Source organism: Haliotis cracherodii, unplaced genomic scaffold (genome assembly GCF_022045235.1).
Source record: "Haliotis cracherodii isolate W230 unplaced genomic scaffold, xgHalCrac1.p SCAF_24, whole genome shotgun sequence".
Taxonomy (NCBI): Eukaryota; Metazoa; Mollusca; class Gastropoda; order Lepetellida; family Haliotidae; genus Haliotis; species Haliotis cracherodii.
In genome coordinates this window covers 5,517,447-5,542,967 of record NW_027266280.1, presented here as the reverse complement: position 1 = coordinate 5,542,967, position 25,521 = coordinate 5,517,447, and the positions used below count along the sequence as shown (strand labels likewise).

Sequence of the window (25,521 nt, the reverse complement as noted above, 5' to 3'; positions counted from 1 at the left end):
CAGAGCCCCCTTACCCAGAGCCCCCTTACTCAGAGCCTCCTTACTCAGAACCTCCTTACTCAGAGCCCCCTTACTCAGAGCCCCCTTACTCAGAGCCTCCTTACTCAGAACCTCCTTACTCAGAGCCCCCTTACTCAGAGTCCCCTTACTCAGAACCTCCTTACTCAGAGCCCCCTTACTCAGAGCCTCCTTACTCAGAACCTCCTTACTCATAGCCCCCTTACTCAGAGCCTCCTTACTCAGAACCTCCTTACTCAGAACCTCCTTACTCAGAGCCCTCTTACTCAGAGCCCCCTTACTCAGAGCCCCCTTACTCAGAACCTCCTTACTCAGAGCCCCCTTACTCAGAGCCCCCTTACTCAGAGCCCCCTTACTCAGAGCCCCCTTACTCAGAGCCCCCTTACTCAGAGCCCCCTTACTCAGAGCCTCCTTACTCAGGGCCCCCTTACTCAGAGCCCCCTTACTCAGAGCCTCCTTACTCAGAGTTCCCTTACTCAGAGCCTCCTTACTCAGAACCTCCTTAGTCAGAGCCCCCTTACTCAGAGCCCCCTTACTCAGAGCCCCCTTACTCAGAGCCCCCTTACTCATAGCCTCCTTACTCAGAACCTCCTTACTCAGAGCCCCCTTACTCAGAGCCTTCCATCCTTAGAGCTTTGTTTACTTTGTACTACTTTACTTACAGCCTCCTTTGATTATGGCATCCGGTACTCATTGCCTTCTTTAGTGTACTCAGAGCCTTCGATACGTAGAGCTTTCTGTACTAAAGCACTCTTACTTAGAGCCTCATGCACTTAGAGCCTCTGTACTTGGTGCCTCCCACACACAGAACTTCCTGTACACAAGGGTTAGAAATAGATGTTAATTTCACTAGTCAACCAAATTGATTTGCTACAGAATTGCCATCTACGTAATGGTAAAAGTGGTAGTCCACAAAAAACTGTGTCCATAAGTGAGATTTTGAAAAAGATCCAAGTCAAATATGAGATAGATAGATTGACCAGTATCTCAAACACAGTGATTTTCTTTATGAAAATCTCTAACCAACAATTTTGATTTTCTTCACTCTTGGATTAAGATCTGAACTAGTATCCCAATCAGTTTTTGAAGCTACTGATTTGAACATTGGGACTGAATGTGCAGTGGTAATCTACACCAGCTGTGTACAGCCTTGAGTATTCAGTTCAGCTGCCGACCCGTGAAGATCCTGGGTAGAATAGGTCTTCAAAAACCAATGCTTGCCGTAAAAGGCGACTATGCTTGTCGTAAAAGGCGACCAACAGGATCAGGTGGTCAGGCTCGCTGACTTGGTAGATGCATGTCATCATATCCCAATTGTGTGGATCGATGCCTATGATGTCAATCACTGGATTGTCTGGTTCAGACTTGATTATGTACAGCCCACTGTCAAGAAGCTGCAATATAGCTGAGTATGATGTTAAACAACAAAGAAAGGAAGAAACAAACAACAAACAAACAAACAATTCAGGCACCAATATGTGCCAGATGTGTCACTATCAGTTCCATCCCCATGTTGGTTGATAAACTGATAATGAACTATACCTGGCATACAAAAGGACTCTGTGTTCATGGGGGGCATTGAGGGTTGGGAGCAAACTCAGGCCCTTTTCAAACTAGCCTCCCTTAGCCGTTGCTTTGTTCTTTTAGGCAATATTTTCTACCCGAGGGACATTCTGTGAAATATTTTGTCACTCTTGTATAGCTAAACATTTTTTTAAAGCTTTTGCTGCTATTCTTTATTAAACATTTTGGTATTTGCTGGGTAGACTGAGTAAATAAATACTTGGTAACCATGGTAACCATTCTTGTTTGCCTGCAGAGAGTTTTTGTAATGGCAAGTTGTCCGTCCATCCGTTGATAACTTTTTCATTTTGGACATCTTCTGTAAAACTGCCACTAAAACTTTACATTAATGATACCAGGTGCGTTGTGTCTAAGTCATGCTCTAAGGATTGTAATGCTATTTCAAACATGTCTGCCATGGCAACCATATTGAAAATGTCATTTTTGCCTTTTACTCAGCCATTTCTGCTTGTATCTTTATGAAATTTGGTATGCAGCAACTACATGGTGTGGTATGCCATACAGTATGTTTTTTTGGAATATTTTCAGTATTTATCATCAAGCTGTGATCTTTCATCTTCACAAACCCTAGTTTTTTTCGGGTGTTTCTTTCACTGAATTTTCGATATCTCCCCAAGGCCTGATCCAGCTATGGTGTAGCTAAAACATGCACACACAAATCCGATTCTACTTTAAACATGGAGGCCATGGCCACCATACTGAAAATGTCATGTTTGCTCATTTCTCAACTATTTCTGCTTGTGTAATTATGATTTCCTTTTGCAGCAAGTGTGTAGTATGCGGAATAACATATGTTACAGTTTTTGGCATATTTTAATATTTGTCGAAGCTACGAATACGTTTTCAGCAGAGAGTGCGACCTGCCAGGACTTCTTAATACATTGTGCTACAAGGTACTGTGAGGAACCAGTCAGAGAGTGTGTCAAAATGCAAGATCAAATCCGGGGAAGAAAAGAATACACTTCGTCAGTTAAATTGGTCCCACCTGCAGTCTTTATGTCCTTCACATGCTACAGTTTGGTCTTGTTACGAATATTTGACCACAATTGACTAAAGGTCTACTTAAGTTTGAGATTGTCAGCCAGCTTCTGAAGCTAAAGGGGTGGTCGGGTAGCCTAGTGGTTAAAGCATTCGGTCTTCATGCCGCAGACCCGGGTTCGATTCCCGACATGGGTACAATGTGTGAAGCCCATTTCTGGTGTCCCCCGCCGTGATATTGCTGGAATATTGTTAAAAGCGGCGTAAAACCATACTCACTCACTCACTCACTCACTCACTCACTCACTCACTCACTCACTCACTCACTCACTCACTCACTCACTCACTCACTCACTCACTCACTCACTCACTCACTCACTCACTCACTCACTCACTCACTCACTCACTCTGAAACTCACTCTGAAACTCTGAAGCTAAACTTTGAGGCGAATCAGGCAAGTCGAGCACTGATTTTCAACACCCCTGTGACTATACATAGAGGTTATCACGTGAGTGTATTTGGGAATGGTAAATATCCTGTATTAGAAATAAACATTGTATTTAGTGCACCTTGGCAAAAATATTAATTTCCAAAGCTAATTTTACAAACACAGGTATGGAATGTGATATGCCTGCTGTCCTCGCTAAAGTGTGTAAGTGTTCATTTCTTCAGTGTTGCCTCCACTTGAAAAAGGCCTCAGCTTTACCCCAGTTTGAAGGTGATTTTTAATATCCCTGACAGATACTCATAACAATTATTACAGTACTTTGTCCAGATCCCCGATGGCCAAATCTGACTCATTCGCCGATAGACAAAGGCCTTTTTTATTTGCAATATAGACGTAAATGACCCCAACAGAAACATAACCTATTATGTGATAAAAATTTATATTCTTCTGTGGCCATAGATTTCCATGGCTTTATATATAACGGAGGCACAGGTGTCCCAGTCGTCTGAGGCACCACAATTTGCTGTGCAAAGTTACGTCCCTTGGACACGCCAGAAACCTATGATCATGGGTTGGCACCCAGGTTCGTGCTGTTTATGTTTCTAAGTTTGTCAGCTCCATTACCGTGCTCGTGGATTTCGCCGAAGTGGTAAACGTCCGAGACCTGCATCACTTCGGGCTTTCCTCCCACATTAAGCTGACAAGCCGTGATATAACAGGAATATTGTTCAAGGCAGCGTTAAACCCAACTCACTCACTCACTCACTTTATCTACATCACCATGTTCATGATCATCGTCGTAATTATTACAGGTCATCATATGCATTCAGTACCATGGACCCGTGAAGATTCTAGGGTAGAATAGGTCTTCAGTAACCCATGCTTGCCGTAAAAGGTGACTATGCTTGTCGTAAAAGGCGACTAACGGCATCGGGTGGTCAGGCTCGCTGACTTGGTTGACGCATGTCATCGATCCCAATTGCGTGGATCGATGCTCATGATATTAATCACTGGATTGTCTGATCCAGACTCGATTATTTACAGACCGCCGTCATATAGCTGGAATTTTGCTGAGTGCGGCGTTAAACAACAAACCAACAAACCAACCAACCAACCATCTACATGACACCCGTCTTTCCGGGGTAGAATAGGTCTTCAGCAACCGTTGCTTGCCGTAAAAGGCGACTATGCTTGTCTTATGAGGCAACTAACGGGATCGGGTGTTCAGGCTCGCTGACTTGGTTGATGCATGTCATCGTGTCCCGATTGCATGGATCGATGTTCATATCAGTCACTGGAATGTCTTTTGAAGACTTGATTATTTACAGACTGCTGTCATATAGCTGGAATACTGCTGACTGTGGCGTTAACAACAAACAAACAAACAAATCATTATGTGTTATCATATACATTCAGTATCATTAGAAGCTACATGAGTAAATGCTTATCTTGTTCATGAAATTAAAATTTAAACTAAAGATTTTTTACAGAATATGTCTCCTTCCAAGACACCTTTTCATTGTTGCTGCACATGTAAATACTATCAGTGATGAGACAAGCACTTTTCACACACATTTGACATATGGGTAAACACAAAAGGCAAAAGATTATGTATTTGTGTTTGAGTCTGCTTGCCCGATCTAGTCTGTTGGTAACATTTTGATAGCCTATAATGTTAACATATGTGCCAATTAGATGTGGACAGAAATAAGTTTTCCTACCAGGCTTGCTTGTTCAAAACTAATAATTTGTAGAAATTGAGCAAATAGTCCAGTTGTTCAAGTAAGTTTCAAATTATATATTTAACATCTTGTTTCCTTGTTTACAAAGACTAGTTAGGCAAATAATACCTTTTCAAAGAATTTGCTTTGTGATTGACTTATTGACAAATAATCACATTTAGCAGCAAAGGCTTATGTCACACTTATTATATTTAGGATAACACTTTCTGAGTAAAGTACAGATTCTCGTACTTTTTAGGGTTGAATCCTGTTCGGGATTTGAACCGACACTCCCAGAGCGAGGCATCTAATTGCCAGCACAAAAAGTCAGCGATCTAACCCACTCAACCACCAAGGCTTCCACAAAATGAAAGTCTGACAACTGGTAGTCTAGATCACGTACTTTCTGTTCCCCTCTGACAAGTTGCCTCACTCTGGCAGCGTGGGTTCGAATCCCGAACGGGACTCAACCCAAAAAAGTACAAGAATCTGTACCTTACTTCGAAAGTGTTATCCCAAATATAACGTTTGTTATATTTGACCACTTTCTAAACGGCATTGTGTGTTCATAGCAAAGGCTTAGCTTTTAATAGTGTTTACTTACTGTATGTTTTGTTCATCAGACATGACCAATTGTGTAAGACATCCTACAGCTGGGCTGTGCTAGTGTCGATTCTCTCCATACTTACATAATAAGACAGTTTGCTGTTGATACAAAGTCACGTCTTAAGCATAAATGGGGCGGTCGGGTAGCCCACTGGTTAAAGCGTTCGCTCGTCACGCCGAAGACCCGGGTTCAATGCCCGACATGGGTACAATGTGTGAAGCCCATTTCTGGTGTCCACCGCCGTGATATTGCTGGGATATTGCTAAAAGCGGCGTAAAAATCAGACTCACTCACTCACTCACTCACTTAAGCATAAAGAATAGTTAAAGTAAAACATTTGAAATAATCACATCTCACATAATCTCCCTGACTTCTAGGACTGACGTTTTATTATATTCTATAACAGCTCCCTCAGCTAATTTGATTTTCCTTTGTTGAGTGTAATTTTATTTGCACTGTTTCAGCCCATCCCTCTAAGCACGACTCAGATCCGAAAGGTACTGCATGTTAGTTATCTCCCTTGTTCCCTCCAGGTGTTCCGGCTGGGTGCTTTGTTTGTGTTGCCAGGCGATGTTTTGTAATGTTTTGGCTTCTGAAAGTGAGCATGTCACATATGTTTATTTCAGTGGTTAAGGACGAAGATGCTGACCGGATGTGTGAAATGTCGATTTTGGGTCATGGTTTTGAAATTGTTAAAAACTCAATATTTGTTTTTGCGTATGTGCTCTGAACAATTTTTGAAGTTGTTTTTTCTGAATTGCAACTTTTTTCATGGTGTGATTTTGAATTCAACCCTAAATCGTTTTCGAAATGTTCAAGTTCTACACGAAAACAAAACAATGAATGAATTTCATGTCTTCACAAATAATTATTTGTAAAATACAGTTTAGGCATAATGGTTATATCCGCTAAGTTGTGTTTGGATTTTTAGAATAATGTGGAGTGAATTACTTTCATTATTCTTCCCTCGTCCATCTAAGCAGCAACCCCATGGGGATACTGGGTTAGAATTGGTCCCTTTCGGCCTATCTGGTCATTATAGGCAACGTACTCGATCAGATGGTCAGGTGACTTGGTTGATTGATAGCGTGTCATCGTCCTCTGACGGCATGTGTCATTGCTCATACAAGTACATCGTAACATCAATCACTGGATTGTCTGGACCAGACTCGATTATATACAGGAAGCCGTCATATAGCTGGAATATTGCTTAGTGCAGCTTTAAACGTCAAACAAAATCAAACTTCTAACAAATTATGATTTGTGATGGTCTTGTGAAAATTTTAAACTGATTAATCTACTATTTGTGTTTTGCTTAGGTATGATTATGAGGGGCGGTCGGGTAGCCTAGTGGTTACAGTGTTCGCTCGTCACGCCGGAGACCCCGGTTCGATTCCTGACATGGGTACAATGTGTGAAGCCCATTTCTGGTGTCCCCCGCCATGATATTGCTGGAATATTGCTAAAAGCGGTGTAAAACCATACTCACTCACTCACTCACTCACTGATTATGAATAGTATTTTTGTTATCCTTTTGTTAAAACTGGGGATTGAGTTTTTTGTTTTAAGTTTTTTTAAGTTTTGATGATAAAAAATGAATCATTTTTGTAGAAAGTGAATATGTTTACATAAGCCCAACATCATGACTATCTCTAATAGGTTAAGGGTATGTTGTCATACAATGCACAGAAGTAATAACACTTATTTGTTTTACAGTAAAACTAATATTTCGATTCTGTAAAAAGTAAACTTTTAGTTATAGTTTTGTCAACATGAGTAAAGTTTGATTATGATAAACAGTCAACAAAAACCTACCACAGAATATTCAATAGCTAACACCTGCTCCAGCTGTCTCCTAGCTAACTATCAGAGGTATATGTTTCTTGCATGAACTTTTCATTATCAGCCATTTCAAAATTAGCATGTATTTCAGATTATCTTGCTTGACTATGTTACAATTGTGTGTTTTTCATGTTTAGTAAGTATAGTTAAAGATTTGATTGTTGAGTTTGTTTTGAATTTAATTTGATCATTAAATATGTTAAGATTGTCCATCTTCCCGAGGCAAGGGAGTTGACTGACTGTAAAAGTCCAGTTTCCACCCTAGATGAACTTTTGCTGCAATTTCTGTGCTTGATCATAGCGCCACCAGTGGATATTACGAGTTATGTACCTTCTATGCCCATTCTATTGACCAATCAGAATCCACCTCTCATATTACTTGCATTTGCTTCAAACAAAATTGCAGTGCCCAATCAATCTGATCTAATTGATGATCAAGATCTGTACTATAATAATATTTCCTCACGAACTGCATCAAATAAAGTGAGCACCTTGATTAAAAACATGAAATGATTTGGAAAATATCTGTTGATGCCAAGTAGATGGAACACATCCTTTGCAAATCCTGCAAGCGACCAAAATCTGCACATTGAAATCCATGTTATTTTCGAAGCGGATGTCGATTAGGTTACATGAATTTTATTGGACTATGCATAGTGAGTGAGTGAGCGAGTATGGTTTGAAGCCGCTTTTAGCAATATTCCAGCAATATCACGTCAGGGGACACCAGAAATGGGCTTCACACATTGTACCCATGTTGGGAATCGAAACTTGGGTCTTCGGCATGACGAGCAAACGCTTTAACCACTAGGCTACCTGACTGCCCCCGGACTTTGCATAGACTTGTTAGTGCAGCCAACATATAACTCCATAATTCGAGCCTAGTTCGGCAAGGGTGGAAACTGGACTTTTATAGTCAGTTAATTTCCTTGCCTCAGGAAGATGAGATTGTCAGGATTATAAGCTTTTGAACTGATGGCAGTCTTGTATTGTTTGGACTGATCTATAAGGGATATCAGCACTGGACTAGTTCTATTTGACTTGATTTTTGGAAGGGAATGGTCTATGTTAAATGATAGAGAGATGATTTCTCCTTGATGTGAGAGAGTCATCAGGGTTAGACATGGCCACAAATCCGTTACTCTGAGGAGACAAGTGAAGATCTAACGGCAGGTTGTTTTCTCCCAGAATCTAGTAGTTTCACATTAACCAGTCGTCCAGAGCTGGGGACTAGTTGTATATGACCAAAGGTGTCTATCCCTGCCTCTGCTAAAGTAATGCCCCCGCCCATCCCCTCATCCCCCACCCATCACTCCACCCCCCACCCATCCCCTTTATCCCCCCATCACTCCACCCCCCATCACCCCCCCCATCACCCCCCCCCCCCCACCCCATCACACACACACACCCCACACCCCACCCCCATCACTCCACCCCATCACCCCACCCCCTTACCTAATTCAAGGATTAAGTAGGTCTGTATCTGCAGTACATCAAGCTTGTCATTGAAGTTGACTAAATGAAGATTGGTTGGTCACAATGTATGCCTTGGCTGATTGTGTGTCATCTTGCCCTAATGTCCTGGATGCTGCTCATGGTATCAACCACTGGTTTGTCTGGCCCACCTCTTTCACTCACTCATTCACTTGCACTCCTGGTAAGGCCCTGACTATGATTTCCAGGCCACTCATGCTATTGCTGGAATAGAACATGGCATGCAAAATCATGGATTCTATTTCTGGTTTCGCCTTTTTACGTTTCTAGCTTTGCCACCCCTACACCTGTGCTCGTGGGTTTCACCAAAATGGTATTTAACTTCTTAGGCCTAAATGAAGACACAGTTGACTTGTAGATTTCATCTTTCTTAGTGTGATGTTTCTAAGACCTGCATCACTTTCCTCCATCAGGCTGACTTCAGCAACCCTTGCTTGCCGTAAAATGCGACTATGCTTGTTGTAAAAGGCGACTAATGGGATCGGGTGGTCAGGCTCGCTGACTTGGTTGATACATGTCATCGATCCCAATTGCGTGGATAGATGCTCATGATATCAATCACTGGATTGTCTGGTCCAGACTTGATTATTTACCGACCGCCTTCATATAGCTGGAATATTGTTGAGTGCGGCATTAAACAACAAACCAACCAACCAACCATCAAGTTGACATCTGTATATTACTGCAATACTGTTAAAAGATCACTCGCTAGTTTTTAGACATATCGGGGGCACATGTGCCCAGTTGTGTAAGGCGCTGCAATTCACTGAACAGAGTAGCGTCCCTTGGGCCAATCAGAAACCTGGTTCACCAGATTATGTTTCTTGCTTTGTCAGCACCATACCCATGCTCATGGGTTTCACCAAAGTGGTAAACGTCTGAAACCTTCTTTTCTCCCACATTAAGCTGACACGCTGTGACATAATCAGAATACTGTTGAAAGCGGTGTTAAACTCAACTCACTCTCTCTATCTGGCCACTGTATAGGCCGACAAACACCAGTAGCATGTGGAAAGATGTCTGACATGTACCGTATTCGACGGAATAAGCGCCCCGCTCTAATAAGCGCCCATGGCGATATATGCTAATATATTGGCAAGTGAACAATCCCAATTAGCATCCCTTCCGATTGATCAATGTACACAAGACTTATTTATTTGTGTATATTATGCACTCGTGTGTTATATGTTCCCTTAATTATGGGCAATTATATTCTGGAAAAATATATCGATATATATATATATATATATATATATATATAAACAGTTCTGACCATCAGCATAAACCACAAAATTTATCTTTCAACTGTTTTTTTCCCACCAAAATAATATTCTAATAAGAGCCCCCTATTTCTAATTTTGAGAGCGCCGTGGGCGCTTATTACGTCGAATACGGTATGTATGACCCGCTCACCCCTGCTTTTGCACAGGTAGCATCCACAGTGATGGTTCTTGTCTTGAACTGTGTGTTTGTTTGCATGAAGCATGGATTATGTTCTGTTATGTTTTGGGTTCCTTGGGGTCAACATGTTCAGCAGCAAACAATGCGGAATAATATTGTCATCAAGTAGATAATTACCATTTTTATTGTCATTTTCATCATTTTCACTTTGACATTATTGTTTAATTTGAAACTATGTGAAACACCATATATATGCAAAATATTTTGAGTTTGGCTATCATGAAATTTTGAACGATTTCTGTTATAAATTTATTTTCTGATCATGCTTATGATTAATTATTGATAAACCAGGTGCAGGGTGTGCGTATACCCCCTTTCTTTCAGACACCCCACGTAGTAGATGACTTGAAGTGACTTGGTCAAAATGTGCACCCCTCTTTAAACTCCTGGATCCGTCTCTGGAGACCGTATGACTATCACCCTATTATTGCTAACTGAATTGATTTTTCATTGAAATAAAATATGACACATAGATGGCAGTGGGGTGCAAGATATTCCAAGATGGCCTGATGGTTTACTTATGTTAATACTAGGGCTGGGACGAGTCCAAATTTACTACCTGGGTACTATTAACTGACCCTACCCGGGTACCCGCTCTAGGTCTCAAGAGATAGGTACAAATGTCTGATTGGGAATAGTTTGACCGTAGCCCTGGCAAAATGTATTTAGATATACGCATAAAACTATCTGCTCATGATACACTGAAGTTGACTGAAGTTTTATCTCTATTCAAATTTATAAAGTCAGAAAGAAATGCGAACAATTTTTGCCATTAAACAATATATCATGTGACTAACCACGGGTCTGGGTAGTCGTGTGAGTATCTGGATCCTACTCAGGAACCACCCGACTGGAGGACTTGAATTACCCGTCCCAGCCCTAATTAATACCAGACGTACAGTTTATTTGTTTTGTGAGTACTTCAGTATCTTCAGCATCTTCAGCATCTTCAGAGCCCACTAAGTTGTGCTGAGGACAAGTGAAAATGCAATGAAGGTAGTCGTCATGGGCCTGAAGCATTTGAGGGCTGTAATTGTGAACCAGTTCTCAATGCTTCAATTTTGCTACAGCTAGGAACTGAATAGTAAACATTTTTGTCCTCTTCAAGGATGACTTGCTACAAACCTTGAGGATGAGTGAATTAAGGTTTCCACTCATCTTCATGACTAGTCTTTAAAAAAAACAAATTTCTAGGCTGTGCGTCTAAAGAGCTAGAGTAAGATGCTGATTTGGTTGATGCATGTCATCGTATCCCAATTGTGTGGATTTATGCTCATGATGTCAATCACTGGTTTGTGTGGTCCAGACTTGATTATTTACAGACTGCTGGAATACTTTTGAGTGCGACGTTAAACAACAAACAAACAAACAGAGCTAGATATATATTGACACTTGTGCTGCAACTTACAAGATCAGGAACAAATAACTATTTATTTATCATTATTTGATACACATTTCTGCCAACTCTAAATTTCACAAACACAGAATAAACAGATTTTAAAAACTATTTTTCATGTTAATAGAATGTATTTGACAAATTTCAGTTGTAAGAAGTATTTCCAAGTGGATTAGAATGGGAAGATGCATATTCTTTTCATAAGATTTTTTTTGATGTCATCCAGATTACCCTAGGCTAACTAGTGGATAGAGTGTCTGGCTGGAGAGTGCAAGATTGGTGGTTTGATTCCTTGACGATTGAAACCAAAAGACGTCACGAGATGGTAGATGTGGTTACCATGAACTACCACGCCTGGCACTTGGTTGTCACTGTGGTGAGGTGTCGTACAGTGAACGGTGTGACAAGTCATTTTGAAAAGGCTTTGAGATTGTGTGATTGCTGTCCTTTCTCCATATTTGTCAACCCATGGGGGTTTTGGGTTAGAATTGATCTCCGCTTATGATTGGTCATAAGAGGTAGCCAGATGGATCTGGTGGTCATGCTCAATGACTTGGTTGATTGCGTGTCACAATTGCGGGTCATTGTTCACAATATTTATCAATGGATTTGTATGACCCTCATATGGCGGGAGGGGCGGTCGGGTAGCCTAGTGGTTAAAGCGTTTGCTCGTCACGCCGAAGACCCGGGGTCGATTCTCGACATGGGTACAATGTGTGAAGCCCATTTCTGGTGTTCCCCGCCGTGATATTGCTGGAATATTGCTAAAAGCGGCGTAAAACCTCACTCACTCACTCATGTGGCTGGAATATTGCTGAGTGAGGCATTAAGCAACAAACAAACAATCATATTTTTCATTCAATCATACCAGTACCCAGAATATGTACCCACTCAATCAAGTATCGATCTCGTTGTTTGTTGTGAAGCAGATTACACGACATAAAATATTATTGCATTCCTGAATCACACAGTAAGTTGGCTGCAGTTTTCATTAGGATTTAGGAATTATTGAGTTTCCTTTGAATGATCCATTGAAGTTGAAATTGAAAACCTTTGTACATGGGAAAAAAAATACTTGAGACTTGTTAACATTTTAGATGTTTAGCCATCAGTTATATATGCCTGTAATATATTGTAACTTTTAACCACAGTACTTCATTGGTTTTGTATGCACTACATTCCTCCATCACCCTAAAACACATACACCTTATTTGTGGTGTAGTCGCTTTTTAATGAGTCAAGACATGGCCTGTGGAGGCTAGAGGGGAACCAGCTTGGACCAATGAGCGCACGAACTCACCACAAAAACACCACTGTTCAATGGTAGTATTCACTCAAAGTGATTCTTAAGTGGCCCCATCCCTCTACCCCCCATCTTCCTGAGGCAAGAGAGTTAACTGACTATAAAAGTCCTGTTTCCACCCTTGCCGAACTAGGCAGGTATTATGGAGGTATATTTTGGCTGGACTTATGAGTCTGTGCGATGGCGCAACGAAATTGAAATGCGGTTCTTAAACTGTCATGCAGATTTCGGTCGATTGCAGGATTTGCAAGGCATGTACAGCGCTAACTCGTTGTCAACAGATATTTTCCAAAACTTTTCATGTTTTTAATCAAGGTGCTCACATGATTTGATTCACTAAACGATATAAGACCCGTTTTATCTTGATTATCGATCACCTCATCTTGACTTGGCGCCGCCGTTTTGTTTGAAGCAAATGCAAGTGATACAAGAGGTGGAATCTGAGGGGTCCATAGGAGAGGCTTAGAAGGGACATAACTCGTAATAGCCACTGGTGGCGCTACGATCGAGTCCAGGAATTCCAGCCTTGTTCGGCAAGGATGGAAACTGGACTTATAAAGTCAGTTAACTCCCTTGCCCCAGGAAGATGCCTACCCTCTACCCTTCCCCCTCAAAAGTCGCTTGGTTCTTCCTTCTAGAGAAACAAATTGCGCTTACTAAAATATTCTTATATAAAAATCCCCCCCCCCAACACAATGCATGAAGGTTAAATATGCATTTTCATGATCACCTGATTGACAAACAGACACACATGGACGGACCACTTCAGTTGTCTAAATCAACTCTTTCACCTGTGTCATACATATGATTTGGTTTTTTCATTACTGTTGCTATAAGCCATATCTGCTTTATGCCCTCCAGGTCACAGCACTCCAAGCCTGGAGGATGAGGACTACACCGACTGCAGGGACAGCAGTCAGGTCAGCACCTCCGAGCAGTCCGAAAATGAAGACATCCGAGCATTTGAGTCCTACGTAGAGGAGTTCCATCGCAAGAAAGAACTACGGGAAACCCAAAGTCCTAAGCATAGATCTATTGCTCCTCCAACTAGTCACATCGTGCAGCCTCAACCAAAGATCCCAGCTTTACCTTTCCCATCCATACCCCCTTTGACACAAGGTCCAAGACCGACAGGTTCTGATGACTTCACAGACTATAAATCTGCCCCGAAAGGGTCCAGCTTGTTCCGACCTGTACCCAAGAATGTGTACGCTAGTCAGGCAGCTCATGCAGAGAAGACTGTGAATGCAGCAGCCCAGAAGCTGGCAACTGAGGCTGAGTTTACAGATTTCCAAGAAGCTCCCCCAGCAGCTCATAGAGCAGGTCCTTCTGATGCTGACTTGATGGGAGAGGAGGACAAGTATAATGCACTTCGGGTCCTCTGCGTTGATGAAGCTCCAGAAAAAGAAGTTCCAACAGAGCCTCAGCCAAAGGAAGAGGACTTTGCCAACTTTGATGAACAAGGGGAGGACTGGTCTGGGTTCACAGAAGCTCCTTCAGAGTCCACTGATAAGGATCTGGGTAGAGGTCAGTCTTCGGCTTCTATAGACAATGCATCAATATTAAGCTTGTTTGGTTCAGACAGAGGGGAGGACAAGGGAGAAGAATGGGCCGATTTTGAAGCAGCAAGTGCTCCTCCTGATGACTATAAACCAGCTCCTTCTGAAGATTGGGCATCTTTTAATCATTCCGAATCAAATGTTGATGCAACTGATACAAATTTAGAAATGAAAGCCACGTTGCCTAATTCATCTGATTTTCAACAAGGTTTTGCTGTGGAGAGGATATCAAAGACTGATAGTGACTGGGTAGGGTTTGCTCAGTCAGACATTCCAGCCTCTGAGGTGCAAGAAACACAAAGTGACTGGTCCGACTTTCACTCTGGACAAGACAGTTCCAATATACTGACTGTTAAGAAGGAGAACTTACAAACGACGGAAGTGCTAGGTGTTTTTAAGGTTAGGGATGAACCGAATGCCAGTTACAAGTTATCAAAAGACTCATCAAAAACCTTGCGTATGCCTTCTCTTGAATCTGACATCGATGACGACCGCATTCCTCCACCGATGGATCATTTAGACGAGGATGATGACAGTAATGCATTCTCCAGAGGGTATGACCTCGATGACATGGTTCGTCATACAGCTGTTACTACAGTTTACAGCATGTATGCAGTGACATCCCATAACTACAGTGCTTCGAAGCACAAACAGGAGCTCAAGACTACAGACTCTATACGTAATAGTGAAGAAAGGGGCCACAGCATGTCCCCCGATATCCAGATGACAGAAACAGACAGCTCTTCTTCCAAGGACATGGACAGCTGGGGGTGGAAGGACAAGTGTCAAGGGGTTCGGGAAGACTCGCAGTCTATTTCTAGTCTTGAGTTTCCAATTTCTAAGGGTGTGTCAGCTCAGAAGGACTCGGACAATGGTGGCACTGACAGTCAGTCAGTGTCCAGTGTTGAGTTTGGGAACTTTGAAGGGTCATCGCGTGCCCCGGCCAGTGCGGAGTCTAAGTCAGTGGACAGCCTGGAGCTGTATAAAAAGGAGGAGGGCTTCATGGAGGAAGGTCAGCAGAATGGGGATACTCAAGGTAAGTTGTAATGACGTACAAGCTACTGCCTCAGTGGTCTAGTGGTAGAGCATCTGCCCAAAGAGTGAAAGGTTGGGGTTTCAATCCCCAGCCATGTCCTACCGTGCAATGTTAAAAGATGGTACTTGTTGTTACCCTGCTCTGCATTCAGGGGCTAAAACAAGGACTTATCGGATCAATGAGTACACTTTGTCTGATAGGAGGTATTCATATTAAACTGCGGCATGGTATTTCAGTGGGCTAGCACTATAAAATTGGCATTAGTCCGATCTAGTACAATCTCTCACTCTCTCACACAGACAATCACACACACCCACGCACACACACACGCACACACCTATACCTCTAGTGCTGACTGTAGTGAAACATCTGACTGTTGTGAGACATCTGACTGTTGTGAGACATCTGACTGTTGTGAAACATCTGAGTGTAGTGAAACATCTGACTGTTGAGAGACATCTGACTGTTGTGAGACATCTGACTGTCGTGAGACATATGACTGTCGTGAGACATCTGACTGTAGTGAAATATCTGACTGTTGTGAGACATCTGACTGTTGTGACACATCTGACTGTTGTGAAACATCTGACTGTTGTGAGACATCTGACTGTAGGGAGACATCTGACTGTAGGGAGACATCTGACTGCTGAGAGACACCTGACTGATGCGACACATCTGACTGTTGTAAGTCATCTGACTGTAGTGAGACACCTGACTGATGTGACACATCTGACTGTTGTAAGACATCTGACTGTAGGGAGACATCTGCCTGTAGGGAGACATCTGTGTTTCAGGGACACTAAGTCAGCCGGTGATGGCCCAGACACTGCTGGTGGGCGGAGGTGAGATGCGGGCGCTGGCCGACCGGTACAACATCGACGGGGAGACACATGTAAGTCAATCACACTCCACGTATCTTATGGCGGTGGTCGGGTAGCCTTGTGGCTAGAGTGTTGGGTCATTACGTAGACTGGGGTTCGATTCCCAACATGGGTACAATGTGCGAAGCCCATTTCTGGTGTCCCCTCAAGGAGGATACCAGGGTCTAAGTCCTGGATTCACCTCAGTTATAGTCCTTGGTCTTCCTGCACTATTCCTTTGCTTACAGGTTACACAAATGCATTAAACATGTACAATCAAGCACTGTGTCCCACATTTAACTGCTGATGATGTGACATTCTGTCATACAACAGAAATGCTGTTTAACCCGACCTGGGACATGGGTGGCATCATCTAAGATGTGCAGAGTGTTTAACCCAGCTTATGATGCATTATTATATATGGACCTGGGACATGGGTGGCCCAATCATCTAAGATGTGCAGAATGTTTGTGTTTAACCCAGCTTATGATGCATTATTGTATATGGACCTGGGACATGGGTGGCCCAATCATCTAAGATGTGCAGAGTGTTTAACCCAGCTTATGATGCATTATCATATATGGACCTGGGACATGGGTGGCCCAATCATCTAAGATGTGCAGAGTGTTTAACCCAGCTTATGATGCATTATCGTATATGGACCTGGGACATGGGTGGCCCAATCATCTAAGATGTGCAGAGTGTTTAACCCAGCTTATGATGCATTATCGTATATGGACCTGGGACATGGGTGGCCCAATCATCTAAGATGTGCAGAGTGTTTAACCCAGCTTATGATGCATTATCGTATATGGACCTGGGACATGGGTGGCCCAATCATCTAAGATGTGCAGAGTGTTTAACCCAGCTTATGATGCATTATCGTATATGGACCTGGGACATGGGTGGCCCAATCATCTAGGATGTGCAGAGTGTTTAACCCAGCTTATGATGCATTATCGTATATGGACCTGGGACATGGGTGGCCCAATCATCTAGGATGTGCAGAGTTAGTTGTGTCCCTTAGGCATGCCTAAAGCATGTAATGGGTTTAAATTTCAGACTCACCCTGAGTTTGTTTCTAGGTTTGTCAGCACCATACCCGTGCTCATGGGTTTCACCAATGTGGTAAACGTGTAAGACCTGCATCACTTCGGGTTTGCCTCCCACAGCAAGATATAACTGAAATACTGTCAAATGTGGCGTTATATCAAAGTCACTTGCTATGTATCTGATCCTGTACTAGATGCTAAGGGGGCACGGGTGGCCCAGTTGTCTGAGACGCCGCGATTCGCTGTGCAGAGTTGTGCACCTTGGGCACACCAAAAACCTATGCTTGTGGGTTTGAATACCAGTTAGCCCCGATTATGTTTCTAGGTTTGTCAGCACCATCCCATGCTCGTGGGTTTCACCGAAATGGCAAACGTTTGAGACCTGCATTATTTCGGGTTTTCCTCCCACATTAAGCTGACACACTGCGATATTACTGGAATACTGTTAAAAGTGTTGTTAAAACCCAACTCACTCACTCACTAGATGCTCAGAAGCTTATGAAGCTTATTTTTCTTCCTCAGGGGAGCAACAATCATGAGTACCAGTGGGAACGTTGTTTCGACAATTGTTGCCGCATGATCAAGGATGCCAACAACATCTTCAACTCCGTGAGCCGGTCAGCTGTCTGTAACGAGGTCATCAAGTCATCCCAGGGGTCAGAGTATGTCAACGGCATCATTGAGATCTACCGTGTGTCCTGTCGAATCATGGCAGCAATGACAGGGTCAGGTGAGACAATCACACGTGCACTGAGTTCACTTTCCAGGATAGCTGATTCTTGCAGCTTTGAAGGTGTTCATTACAAAGCTATTTAAGTAAGGGAACCAAAAGAAATGAAAATATTTGTTCTAGAACAGCCAATGACACCAATAAATTCAAGTATTAGAACTTATGTACAGTGAACTACCGTTATAATGAACTCAAAGTGACCACTAATTTTAGTTTGTTATATCCGTTGTTCGTTATACGCATTTCGACATCTTTTATCAAATCATGTGACATCATGTTACTCGATAAAAACCAAAGTACGACTGTACATGTACAGAATAAATCCACTTCATGTCACTTGTAGGTAACTCCAGGAGGAGTGGGTGGAACCTCATGGTTGATTACTGTCGGGGTGTACACAGGGTGTGGGTGGAGCCTCACTGCTGGTCATTGTCTGTACATGACTGTACATGTACAGAATAAATCCACTTCATGTCACTTGTAGGTAACTCCAGGAGGAGTGGGTGGAACCTCATGGTTGATTACTGTCGGGGTGTACACAGGGTGTGGGTGGAGCCTCACTGCTGGTCATTGTCTGTACATGACTGTACATGTACAGAATAAATCCACTTCATGTCACTTGTAGGTAACTCCAGGAGGAGTGGGTGGAACCTCATGGTTGATTACTGTCGGGGTGAAGGCAGGGTGTGGGTGGAGCCTCACTGCTGGTCATTGTCTGTACATGACTGTACATGTACAGAATAAATCCACTTCATGTCACTTGTAGGTAACTCCAGGAGGAGTGGGTGGAACCTCATGGTTGATTACTGTCGGGGTGTACACAGGGTGTGGGTGGAGCCTCACTGCTGGTCATTGTCTGTACATGACTGTACATGTACAGAATAAATCCATTTCATGTCACTTGTTTATTGAGGGTCTAATTTGAGTAAGGTATCAGTCTAGAACAGTTACCGTCAATTGATAATTGCCATTTTGGCCGTGGATGTTTTGATAGGCTGATTGGTGACATGTGAAGAGCTCAGCTCAGGGATTAACAGCTTGTTCTGCTCTTTATCGTTATCGTTGACAGAGTACACAGGGGACCACAAACTGAGTTCGCTATATCCGTTTTTTTGTTATAAGTGTGTTCGTTATATCCATCAACTTTATATAATACAATATATAGCTCAATTCGCCGGGACCCAAAATACAGTCATTTTATCCTTCAGTTCGTTTAAGCGTGTTCATTTTAAATGTAGTTTACTGTATTTCCTTTTCGGCTGTTGTAGTCAGGTGTGTCACATTGTACCTATGTGTTGTTGTTTTAGGTATAAAGACAGCCTCCCTGGAGCGGCTCCTGAAGGACATTGACCTGGCCTGGAACAACTTGACTGCCTTCTTTGTTGGAGCCTCTGTGCTGGTCAGTATCGGGGTGTACACGGGGAGTGGGTGGAGCCTCAGTGTTGGTCACTGTCGGGGTGTACACAGGGTGTGGATGGAGCCTCAGTGCTGGTCACTGTCGGGGTATACATGGGGAGTGGCAGGGAGTTGTAGCAGCCTCAGTGCTGGTCAGTGTCGGGTATACATGGAGAGTGGGTGGAGCCTCAGTGCTGGTCAGTGTCAGGATATACATGGGGAGTGGTAGCAGCCTCAGTGCTGGTCAGTGTAGGGGTATACACAGGGAGTGGGAGGGGCCTCAGTGCTGGTCAGTGTCGGGGTATACATGGGGAGTGGTAGCAGCCTCAGTGCTGGTCAGTGTTGGGGTATACACAGGGAGTGGGTGGAGCCTCAGTGCTGGTCAGTGTCGGGGTATGTATACAGGGGGAGCGTCGGGGTGTACACAGGGAGTGGGTGGAGCCTCAGTGCTGGTCAGTGTCAGGGTATACATGGGGAGTGGTAGCAGCCTCAGTGCTGGTCAGTGTAGGGGTATACACAGGGAGTGGGTGGAGCCTCAGTGCTGGTCAGTGTCGGGGTATACATGGGGAATGGGTAGAGCCTCAGTGCTGGTCAGTGTAGGGGTATACACAGGGAGTGGGAGGGGCCTCAGTGCTGGTCAGTGTCGGGGTATACATGGGGAGTGGTAGCAGCCTCAGTGCTGGTCAGTGTCAGGGTATACATGGGGAGTGGGAGGAGCCTCAGTGCTGGTCAGTGTCAGGCTATACACAGGGAGTGGGTGGAGCCTCAGTGCTGGTCAGTGTAGGGGTATACACAGGGAGTGGGAGGGGCCTCAGTGCTGGTCAGTGTTGGGGTATACATGGGGAGTGGTAGCAGCCTCAGTGCTGGTCAGTGTTGGGGTATACACAGGGAGTGGGTGGAGCCTCAGTGCTGGTCAGTGTCAGGGTATAGATGGGGAGTGGGTGGAGCCTCAGTGCTGGTCAGTGTTGGGGTATACACAGGGAGTGGGTGGAGCCTCAGTGCTGGTCAGTGTCAGGGTATAGATGGGGAGTGGGTGGAGCCTCAGTGCTGGTCAGTGTCGGAGTATACATGGGGAGTGGGTGGAGCCTCAGTGCTGGTCAGTGTCAGGGTATAGATGGGGAGTGGGTGGAGCCTCAGTGCTGGTCAGAATTGGGGTATACACAGGGAGTGGGAGGAGCCTCAGTGCTGGTCAGTGTCAGGGTATACATGGGGAGTGGGTGGAGCCTCAGTGCTGGTCAGTGTTTGGGGTATAATAAGGGACTGGGTGGAGCCTCAGTGCTGGTCATACACAAGGAGTGGGTGGAGCCTAAGTGCTCGTCATTGTTCTCTACAGTAAAGTACGATTCCTGTCAAAGGTCAAAGTCATCAGAATGCAAAAGGGGTATGATTGAAGATAAGGTACGGGACATGATCAGAGTTATAACTGTCTCTAATACTACTAATAATAATAATAATAAGAAGAAGAAGAAGTGCATTTATAATGCGCCAGATTCCATTCACTAAGTGGATGCTCATAACGCTACACTATTATTACCCCAGTCAATGGATCAGTGAGCACTCGATTTTCATTCTCAGCTCCCTGGGGAGTATACAACCCAAGCTGCCTGTGAGGCGCTATACAGAACATTAAGAATATACAGTAAACTGTTATAATGAATTCACAGGGACCACTAATTTCAATTTGTTATAACTGTAGTTCGTTATAACCATATATACAGCATATATACAGCAAATGGACAGGTCCCTAAAACATATACTTCGTTATATCTGTCAGTTCGTTATATGGGTGTTTGTTATAAAACTAGTTTACTGTATGTTTATTTTACTTCAGTTATGAAAACTGTCTGGTTTTTGGATTCTGTGGTGGCTGACGAATGTTCACACTTTCCTTCACAGCCGGAACCAACGACCCTCAACTTCTTTCATGCGATCATCAAATCTGACAGTGATGTGGCTCAACACAGTGCTTGTGGTGTCTGTCTCCTGGATGTGGATGCCCGCTGCAAGTCATTCCAACAGAATGAAGAGATTGCCAAGTTGACGTACGGGGGCCGGCAGTATCACGCTCCCTGTGCCAACTTCTGGATCAACTGTGTCGACTCCACATTACCTGCCCTCAAGCTTCCTGAACTGTTATAACACTGACTCCCGTAGAACTGTTATAACACTGACTCCAGTAGAACTGCCATAACACTGACTCCAGTAGAACTGTGATAACACAGACTTCAAAGCTGTTATAACAATTACTGTAGTAGAACTGTTATAACATGGACTTTAGAGCTGTTTAACAATTACTGTAGTAGAACTGTTATAACATGGATTTCAGAGCTGTTATAACACTCCAGTAGAACTGTTATAACAATGACTTTAGAACTGTTATAACACAGACTCCAGTAGAACTGTGATAACACGGACTTCAGAGCTGATATAACAATTACTGTAGTAGAACTGTTATGACATGGACTTCAGAGCTGATATAACAATTACTGTAGTAGAACTGTTATAACATGGACTTTAGAGCTGTTTAACAATTACTGTAGTAGAACTGTTATAACATGGATTTCAGAGCTGTTATAACACTCCAGTAGAACTGTTATAACAATGACTTTAGAACTGTTATAACACTGACTCCTGTAGAACTGTGATAACACAGATTTCAGAGCTGTTATGAGAATTACTGTAGTAGAACTGTTATAACATGGACTTTAGAGCTGTTATAACACTGACTCAAGTAGAACTGATATAACATGGACTTTACAGCTGTTATAACACTGACACTGATTGTTATAACAATCACATTAAAACCAGGTCTTTTACACCCATGAGATATATCTCTGCATGAATATCTGACGCCTCCATTGAAGGTCAGACCAAATGAATGCTGAGCCAACTTGAACTACCCATCAAATTGAAAGATGCGTGTGTCCTTGAACCCATCAGATGCCATTACTTGACCACCCCAATTCAGATTCATTGTACTTTTTATGAAAAAAAACCACATAAGAGAAAACAAGTGTATAAAATATCTATAACAATATTATGATGCCACCATTATTATTTATATTCAGAACTGGCCTTTTTGTTTGTTTTTGATGTACAGAAATCAGATATTCTTGTCTAAATGCTTTGCTTACTCATACTGAGAATTTAGAAGCCCAGATACTGATTGGCTGATAAGAATGTTTGCCTCACTTGAGCTCTGATGGAGGTGTTGGCGATATTCACTCGAGAGAGGTATTCCGGTTGGAGTAATAGATCTAATTTTAATAAATATTGTTGTCCAGATAGAAACGGTATGTCACAATCTCTGGTGTCAGTTACTAAATGGACGTTTCTTTAGCTCAAGATTATTAATTCATTGTTGCTTTCCAAAAATACTTTCAAAAAATAAATCGAAGCATAGATCACAGGGACCAAATATAAACCTGATATTGCACTCTAATACATCTGTTAGAGTTCCACTGTTTATGGAAAAAAGCTTTATTTTTTGTTGTGTTTTTTTTGCTGTTAAAATATGACATTGCTAATCAAATGTCTGATACCTGATGCCAGAAGTCGTTGGTTCAACTTAAGAATGGAAGTCAGGAGAAGCGAAGCTGTTCAAGGGAGGTAACTCCATGTGTCACCACTTGCATGGCTGATGCATTTTCTTTTGTAGCAAACAAACAAGTATTTATTATGTACATGGTTTTTTTTGTAAGTTGAGCAAAAACTGTGAGACTGTAAACCTTTCATTTAACCTTACAAAAGTTGTGAATTGCACAAGGTATAATGGCCGATTCATGTTATATGAGTTTATGTTGTTTCACATGACAGTCAACAAGATCACAGCCTTCTGTCTTGTAAGATGAAATGCAGATGATCATATCGCCTGTTATATAGTGGGCGGTGGGGCAGTAGAATGGTACATGTTTGTTCCAGACACCAAAGTCCTGGGTTCGATTCCCAATGTGGGTACAATCTAAGAAGTCGATTTTGGGTGTCCCCTCTGTTGTATTGCTGACAGTGGCAAAAAACCTCGTTCACCAATTCCTTGAATGAGGAGGGATAATCGGACGGATAATCGTGGCTCCTGACTTCTCAGCTGGTCGACCACAACGGGCATGTATCAGCATGTTAATTGACAGCCATTGGCCACAAGTGTGTTTGCTTTATAGACGTGTGGGTTTTTTTGTCTGTGAGGGTGAAATATTAACATGTTATTTAGTGGTGTAAGGATATTGAGAGGATGACAAGAGTGTTCTTGTCAATAGAAGTTGGTTACAGTTTCAATACCCTGGTAAAATGTTTGAAATAATTATGAAACTGCACATAGCTGTTTTTGAAAATTTAAGATCAGTCTCACCAGACCAATTGTCATTCTTAATTTGGGTATTCTAGTTTAGCCAGGACAAGGGCATTTAACTTTATAAAGATGTGAGGATGGTTGATTTTTAGTCATTTGCAAAGAAATGTATTATTGATACCCCAAAATGTGATGTTGTTTTCAAAATACTTGTACATACAACAATTTGTATTATGTGAGAATATAGTTTTGAAAAAAACACACACCCACATATTTTTCAAAATTTAGGCAAATCAGATCCATAAAAGAAGAAAAAATGGTTTCATTTAAATGTTCAATTATTGTTTAGGAATGAAGAACAGAAAGATTTCATTTGATTTTATTCTGTTTTCTGAATCATACATGAAGCTGATGTATGAAAATATTACATACATAAGTTCCTATCAAAATATTCCCTTAGAGCTGAATATACATTTGAATGACATTCAAGTTGTTAAATGCTTATTATTTAAGATACATGATGCTAAATACATTAGGCTTACAAAAATTACAGAATTGGTTCTCAGGCAATGACTTTTGAAAATATAGTGCAGTGTTGTTGTTTTTTTGCTTGTTCAAACGAGTATGTAACCAATAAAACAGTTGTGAACCATCAACCTGGGAAAGGGCCTCCCTACATAGACAAGCATACAAACTCCTATTGCCCCCATGACCATAACATGAGCTGCGCAGAAAAGCAGTGCACATGTAAAGGGAAGTAAATGCATGCTTATAGTCGCTCGCATTCTTTTTAAGAATTAGTTTTAAAAATTTATTTTTGATAAATGGAAATAAAAACGAAACTTGCAGCCGACTTTATGATCATGAGGTGGTGCCTGAGAAACCAAGACTTTTTTTTTTAAGCCTATAAAAAGTTGCTTTTTATTTGTATTTTCATCAGATGTTGATAGTAAAATATTTTGTCATGGAACTTGGAATTTCATTTAACATTCATGCCTTTTCATTTAACAATATTTCAGGTCAGCTTTCTTAAATGTTAATTTGGAATGGATATTAATATGTAATTAAAATAAGTTGTGTATACAGTGAGAGAATCCAAAGGAATATTTTTCATATTGACATGTATCAGTAAAACCACACGAGAGTGCGTTTTGTTTTTGCTTTATAGCCAAACCTAATTAAAAAAAGATCACTGTTGGTTTCATTGTTCCAGCCTCAGATGTCATTTGACAGGATCCTATTATAAGGGTAACGCAATTTTTCAGGGCCTTAACATTAGCAGAAGTCCGAGGTCTTCCATTAATTGCCCGACCAAGGAGGGCGGTTGAAAAGACCGAGGGCTTCTGCAAATGATAATGCCCTGAAAAAAAGCGTTACCGTTATTATAACTAAAATGGATAGAATTTGTTATCAAATAACAACAAACAACAATATCGGTTTTGAAACATTTACTGCAATCAACATGAATGTCACTGACCCACTTCTACAAATATGGAAAGGTCATAGAACAAACCAGATGACGTCACTATTGAACGTGACGTCACCTATCCCTATCCTATGACGTCGCCTATTAATGGGCGTTATAATGGCCTGTCGTAAAGCAATATGAGGGCATTATCAAGTTACAGTGGCCTGCTCATTTTTGATAACGTGCCGGCGGTTTATTGATAATTCTATCCATTTTAGCTATAAAATCAGTTATACATGCATGTTGTTTTAGGTCTTAGGGCACTGTGCAAATCATAGTACTA

General features: G+C 42.2%; 1 protein-coding gene across 3 annotated transcripts in view; it reads left to right on the top strand.

Moving 5' to 3' along the window:
* LOC139472258 (synergin gamma-like) overlaps window positions 1-21,986 on the top strand; it is a 44,008-nt gene extending 22,022 nt beyond the window's left edge. For 2 of the 3 annotated variants that reach the window (XM_071254657.1, XM_071254656.1), the window contains 6 exons: window positions 5,822-5,854; window positions 13,715-15,448; window positions 16,243-16,340; window positions 17,883-18,090; window positions 19,398-19,489; window positions 21,382-21,986. In XM_071254657.1, the coding sequence (XP_071110758.1) occupies window positions 5,822-5,854; window positions 13,715-15,448; window positions 16,243-16,340; window positions 17,883-18,090; window positions 19,398-19,489; window positions 21,382-21,624 (2,408 nt within the window). In that variant the 3' untranslated portion in view covers window positions 21,625-21,986. The remainder of the gene's footprint in view (window positions 1-5,821; window positions 5,855-13,714; window positions 15,449-16,242; window positions 16,341-17,882; window positions 18,091-19,397; window positions 19,490-21,381) is intronic. The other variant, XM_071254658.1, reaches the window with a different exon arrangement.
* Window positions 21,987-25,521: the final 3,535 nt, after the last annotated feature.